At 33.0% G+C, this 6,454-nt stretch overlaps 1 protein-coding gene across 1 annotated transcript in view; it reads right to left on the bottom strand.

Annotated features, from left to right (window-relative positions):
• LOC107689597 (diacylglycerol kinase delta-like) overlaps positions 1–6,454 on the bottom strand; it is a 29,585-nt gene that overhangs the window by 11,028 nt on the left and 12,103 nt on the right. The window contains exons 4-13 of the mRNA XM_016487643.1: positions 6,099–6,203; positions 5,137–5,269; positions 4,896–5,002; positions 2,968–3,093; positions 2,694–2,891; positions 1,958–2,106; positions 1,796–1,880; positions 457–551; positions 284–383; positions 2–180 (exon numbers count right to left, since the gene is read on the bottom strand). Coding sequence (XP_016343129.1) covers positions 2–180; positions 284–383; positions 457–551; positions 1,796–1,880; positions 1,958–2,106; positions 2,694–2,891; positions 2,968–3,093; positions 4,896–5,002; positions 5,137–5,269; positions 6,099–6,203 — 1,277 coding nt within the window. The remainder of the gene's footprint in view (position 1; positions 181–283; positions 384–456; positions 552–1,795; positions 1,881–1,957; positions 2,107–2,693; positions 2,892–2,967; positions 3,094–4,895; positions 5,003–5,136; positions 5,270–6,098; positions 6,204–6,454) is intronic.

The following is a 6,454-nucleotide window of genomic DNA, read 5'->3' as shown; positions in this document are numbered from 1 at the left end:
TCGAGGCGAGCAAGGGGGCAGGGCAGTGGGTGGGGCCGTGGGCGGAGCCAGAACCACACCCTCCCCATCCACCTGCTCCTCAGCGATGGTGGGTGGAGGCGCAGACATCACACTGCTAGCCTGGGCTTCATCGTTAAGCGTTTTCAATAACGAGTCCAACTTTTCTTTTAGCACACCACACTGCACACGAAAACATCCCGAGTCATTCATCACCCAATCACAGAACACTCCAGAACAGCCAATCACAAAACAGCGAGTCATCCGATAGCCAATCACAGCTGACCTTTTTAGCCATGGCCTCTGATTCTTCTAAGTTTTCGGTGTTTTTCTCGTAAGCACGTCCGACTTTTGCAACAAAGTCTTTAACCGTCTCACACAGGACTCTGAAAAACACGCTTTTAGATAAACCACCAGCTAGAATACGCATGAACAGAAATGCTCGTGTACAGTACGTACTTGGCGGATGAAATGACCACAGAGTGCTGATCGGACGTCAGGATTTTGGAGAGATGAGCAGCGACTGAGTCCTCATAGGTCAGAATGTGCTGCACCTGAAACACAGAACAGCCAATCAGAGCAGAGGAAACACAGAACAACCAATCAGAGCAGAGGAAACACAGAACAACCAATCAGAGCAGAGGAAACACAGAACAGCAGTGGTTACTTTAAGAGAAAATATTTTGATGTACTATCTGACAATGATTATTTAATTGTAAATAAATAAATGGTGGAAAAAAAGTTCTAAATTACAACTGTTTATGGTGCAAGAAACCTTCACTAACATTAAAACTGGGGGGAAAAATCTTAATGAAAAGCTCCAGATTTGCTGTGCTTGTTTGTAGGGCAGTAATTTGCACCAAATGTTGTGATTACATCAACATGACCATAACAATAATTATTAATATTTTTTATCATGATGATTATTATTACTACCACTAAATAAAATATATAACTAATCAAAACATTTATATTGTAATAATTCCATGTAAAACAAAAAAATACAATAATTTTCAAGAAGAACTGTAAAATTACAACATTTTAAAATAAAATAAAATAAAATAAAAATAAATAAATAAAACAGCTCCAGATTTGCTGTGCTTGTTTGTAGGAAAGCAAACTGCACTAAAATTTTATGATTATATATCAATACAACGATAACAACAATTATTAATACTTTTATTATAATTGTTATTATTACTAAATACAAATATTACTATGGTAATACAAAAAATATAATAAAATATTTAATTATACAATAATATTTATGGCTGTCATAATTTCTTAATTTTCAAACGTTAAACCATCAAGCTTTTATTTTGTAAAAGATCACAGTACTGCGCTTCACTTTGAAACACATACTTATTTTATTGAAGTACCGCATATATTTATTTAATGAAATCACAGCCTTTAAGATTTGATAATTGCACTAAGCACTCAGTTTTATTTTGATTAATCATGCAACCATACTGTACAGTATATATTTATATACTATTATAGAACTGAATTAACTTTTATTGTTTGTTTTTTTTATTTTAGCATTTTTGTTATGTGCTTTTGTCATTTTTATTACTGTTTTATTTATTTATTGTTTGTATTTAGCTTTAATTTATTTTATTTCAGTTAAATATTTTTTCTACTTTAACAAAAACTGATTTTTTTTTTTTTACTTATGTTTAATAAGTTTTTCAGAGGAAACCGATTCACAATTAAGGATAAATACTTGACATACAATAAAGAAAATGTCCAAATGAAGGCCATTTATACACACAGCAGCATGAAATATCATCACTGTTACCTCTGGGTCCTCACTGCAGTCCTCTGTTACCGTGGAGCTGGAGTGTTGCCGTGGTAACTTGGTCTCGTATACCATAATACTCCATCTAGGAGAAATAAACGTGTTTAAATGTTTGTCAAGGACAGGAACAGACTGCGACAGCGACTTCAGACACACTCTGACCTGTCCAGCATCTTAGTACTGGCTCTCTCTAGTTTCTCCAGGATCTGCGGTAACTGAGTGTCGTCGTCACACGCCGAGCCCCACCCTAAAACTCTCGCCAGGTCATTTCCTGTTCCCAGAGGAAGTACGCCGAGCTGGCACTGCAGAGCCGACACACACACACACAGACACACACACAGACACAGACAGACAGACACACACAGACACAGACAGACAGACACACACAGACACAGACAGACAGACACACACAGACACAGACAGACAGACACACACAGACACAGACAGACAGACACACACAGACACAGACAGACAGACACACACAGACACAGACAGACAGACACACACAGACACAGACAGACAGACACACACAGACACAGACAGACAGACACACACAGACACAGACAGACAGACACACACACACACACACACACACACACACACACACACGTCAACACTCTTCTTGACATAAACTTGTAACTCAAACAGCAGAGCTTGGATAAATATGGGTTTGATTTCCAGGGAATGCATGAACTGAGAAAACGTAAACCTTGAATGCAATTTAAGCCGCTTCAGATAAAAGCATTTGCTAAACGCATAAATGTTAACATAAAACACACACACACACACACATATATATATATATATATAAATAAACAGAACTGATTTTGTATTTTTACTGATAATGTATTTTTAATTCAGTTTAGGTTTCAGTAATTTTATTTATTAATGAATAATTGGATGTTTCCATCAGATGGTTCTTTCTGATTGGCCATCTCTGGGAAAGCGTTCTGATTGGTTGTTTCTGAGAGACCGTTCTGATTGGACGCTCACCGTCTGAGTCGATGCTGTTGAGGGCGGTGGGTGGAATCACTGAGACTTTACACTGACCCAGCGGGCACTTCAGCGAGAGCTGGTCTTTGCACCCAGCATGCACCTGGAGAACATCATTGAATTCCATTAAATTAAGAAAATGTCACGAATGTCAAAAATATTAACTTTCATGCACTCACCATGGCTTTGCACCATAAACAGCGCCAGTCCTGCAGTCTCAGGACGCTGCCGCAGGTTTTGTCGCACACGGTGCATTTGGCGCTGACGGGAAGATTCCCCTCCAGCCACTGATGAGGCATCGAGATCTACAGCGTTTACAAAGCCGTTAATTACCGGATGAGTGATCAGTTCAGATGTTAACTGAGCTTCTTACACAATAAGGAATCTCATAAGATGCTGATTTCCTGCACGAACAGCAGGCATGAAAATACATAGCAATAGCATGAATGAAATCAATACTGGATTAAATAAGTAACGTTGTTGCAATGCATGCAGTGCTGTCTAGATGATACTTAAGAAGTAAGAATAATGTAGCCTATTTTTTGGAACAGATTTATGCACCTATGAGGTCTAAAAATGCTGTCTAGTTAGGCAATGTTAATATCTTTAACTAAAACAAAAACATTTTTGGTATTCAAATTAAAGCTGAAATAAAATAAAATGTAAATATTAGATGGAAGACTTAAACTAAATGAAAATTAGAAATGTTGCCTTTGTTGAAATAAAATAAGCTAAAGCACTAAAATTGCTAACTGAAAATAAATAAACTAAAACGGAAACAGAAATAAAAAGTAATTAAACTTAAATAGAAATATTAAACTAAATGTGTTAAATACTATTATAATATAAAAATATATATAAAAAAATACAGCAATATAAAAATTAACTAAATCCACAACTATTGATTTTTTGTGCTGTTAATTAAAATAAAAATTCCAAATAAAATATAAATATTAGAAAACAAACAGAACGAAATTTAGAAATGTTTTCTTGGCAACTAACTGAAATTGGTTTGAGTTGAAACACTAAAATTACTTACTGGAAATAAATAAAAACTAAAGCTAAAACTGAAATACAAAAATCTAAACGTAATATTAAAATAATAATAATAATAATGATACAAATGTTGATTAAACCTAAAGCTGTTAAAAACATTTTTGTTAATTAAAACAAAGATGAAATCAAATAAAAAATAAATATTAGATGGAAAACTTCAACTAAACAAAAATGAGAAATATTGCCTTGGCAACCAACATAAATTTATGTCCAAGTACTAAAATTATTAATTGGAAATAAATAAAAACTAACAAATAAAAAATTGAAAATAAACTAGTAAAAATCAATAAAAAGCAGAAAATAGAAAATAGTATAAATTATTAATTGGAAATAAAAAAAATAAATAAATAAACTAGTAGAAATCAATAAACAGCAGAAAATAGAAAATAGTATAAATTATTAATTGGAAATAAATAAAAACTAATTAAAAAAAAAGAAACTAGTAAAAATCAATAAACAGCAGAAAATAGTATAAATTATTAATTGGAAATAAATAAAAACTAATAAAAAAAAAATAAACTAGTAAAAATCAATAAACAGCAGAAAATAGTATAAATTATTAATTGGAAATAAATAAAAACTAATTAAAAAAAAAGAAACTAGTAAAAATCAATAAACAGCAGAAAATAGTATAAATTATTAATTGGAAATAAATAAAAACTAATAAATAAAAAATAAATAAACTAGTAAAAATCAATAAACAGCAGAAAATAGTATAAATTATTAATTGGAAATAAATAAAAACTAATAAATAAAAAATAAATAAACTAGTAAAAATCAATAAACAGCAGAAAATAGAAAATAGTATAAATTATTAATTGGAATTAAATAAAAAGAAACTAGTACAAATCAATAAACAGCAGAAAATAAGAAACCAGTATAAAAATGAATAAAACTTGACAAAATAGTATAACAAAATTACTAAAAATTAGACAAAAAATATAAAAATAAAAGCTAATTCAAATATGAATAAAACTATAATAGTATATGAATAAATTCCAAACTAAGAGCGGAGCCGAGCCAGATTTGTTTTTGCATGACTAGCACTCACCCCATCCTCATCCTCCAGTATGTCTTTGCCGATTGAGGCCAGGGTCGTCCATTTGCAGTTATTAGTGGCTCTGACCGCACAGCGCTTGTGAGCCTTGAACTTACACACTGTGTAACACACAGAGAGATTTCAGTCCAGTCAGCACTTAAACACATTCAAACCATACAATTAAAAATCAACCTAAACAAGAACCTCTAATTATCGCATATCAAATCAGAATACATCATAACGAGAGCCGGACCTTCGCAGGACAGTCCGTGAGACGTGACTCCAGACAGAGCCTCCCGACAGACGTTACAGTACGTGGGGCGAGCGTGAGAACAGGCGTACCAGTTATGCATCCCAGAGAAATGATCCATACTGAACTGAGTGGACTAGAGCAGAGACACAAACACATCACAGTTTCCACAAAAATATGAACTGTTTTCAACACCGATAATAATCAGAAATGTTTCTCAAGCAGCAAATCAGCATATTAGAATGATTTCTGAAGATCATGTGACACTGAAGACTGCAGTAATGATGCTGAAAATACAGCTGCGCATCACAGAAATAAATTACATTTGAATATATATTCATATAGAAAACAGCTGTTTTAAAATGTAATAATATTTCACAGTTTTACTGTATTTTTGATCAAATAAAAGCAGCCTTGGAGAGCAGAAGAGACTTCTTTTAAAAAAAATGTAAAAACTAATATTGACCCAAAACATTTGAACAGTTATTTTTGTTAATCAAAATAAAGCTGAAATAAAATAAAATACAAGTATTAGATGGAAAACTTAAACCAAATGATAATTATAAATGTTGCCATGGCAACTACAGTTTAAGATGAAAGATGAAAGTAATAACTAATAACTGAATAAACTAAAACTGAAATAAAAAATAAATTAAACCTAACAAACAAAAGCATGTAACAAAATTAATAAAAACAAACAAAAAAAATAATAATAAAACTAAAATATCAAAAATAAAATAAATAATAATAACCTGTCACTTAACAGCACAAAAAATATGAATGGTAGTTTTGAGTCACTGCTAGCAATTAAACTAGAAATTAATCTGAATTCTGACTCATTTTGTGTGTGAAAAAAAAAAACAGGTTTTCCACTGCTTTCTGTACAACCGCTTGTAAAGAATGTGCTGTAATAGATTTCAGTCTAAACCGTCTCTAAACATACCCAGTCAAACGGAGAAACTCACCTCAAAGTGTTCTCGGTTCTGAACACTCTTCAGCGCTGCGATCCATTCCTCCATTTCTTTCCTGTTTTCCGCACACAGAACCAGCCGACGACACGGAGTGATTACCTATTGAGTAAACACACACACACACACACACACACACACACACACCTCTAAAAAGAGCTCTTGTTATTCATCATCTCACAGGGTGCCAACTAGGGTTGGGTGACAAATTGAATATATTTGCAATGATTCAGCTGGTGATATAACATTAAGTAACACCATCAGGCCATCCAAGATGCAGATTTCTTCATCAGGTTTGTAGAAATGTAGCATTGCATCAGTGTCTCAGCAATGGATGCTCTGCAGTGAATGGG

Source organism: Sinocyclocheilus anshuiensis, unplaced genomic scaffold (genome assembly GCF_001515605.1).
Source record: "Sinocyclocheilus anshuiensis isolate Anshui unplaced genomic scaffold, SAMN03320099.WGS_v1.1 scaffold906, whole genome shotgun sequence".
NCBI lineage: Eukaryota > Metazoa > Chordata > Actinopteri > Cypriniformes > Cyprinidae > Sinocyclocheilus > Sinocyclocheilus anshuiensis.
This window is presented reverse-complemented; position numbering and strand designations above follow the sequence as displayed.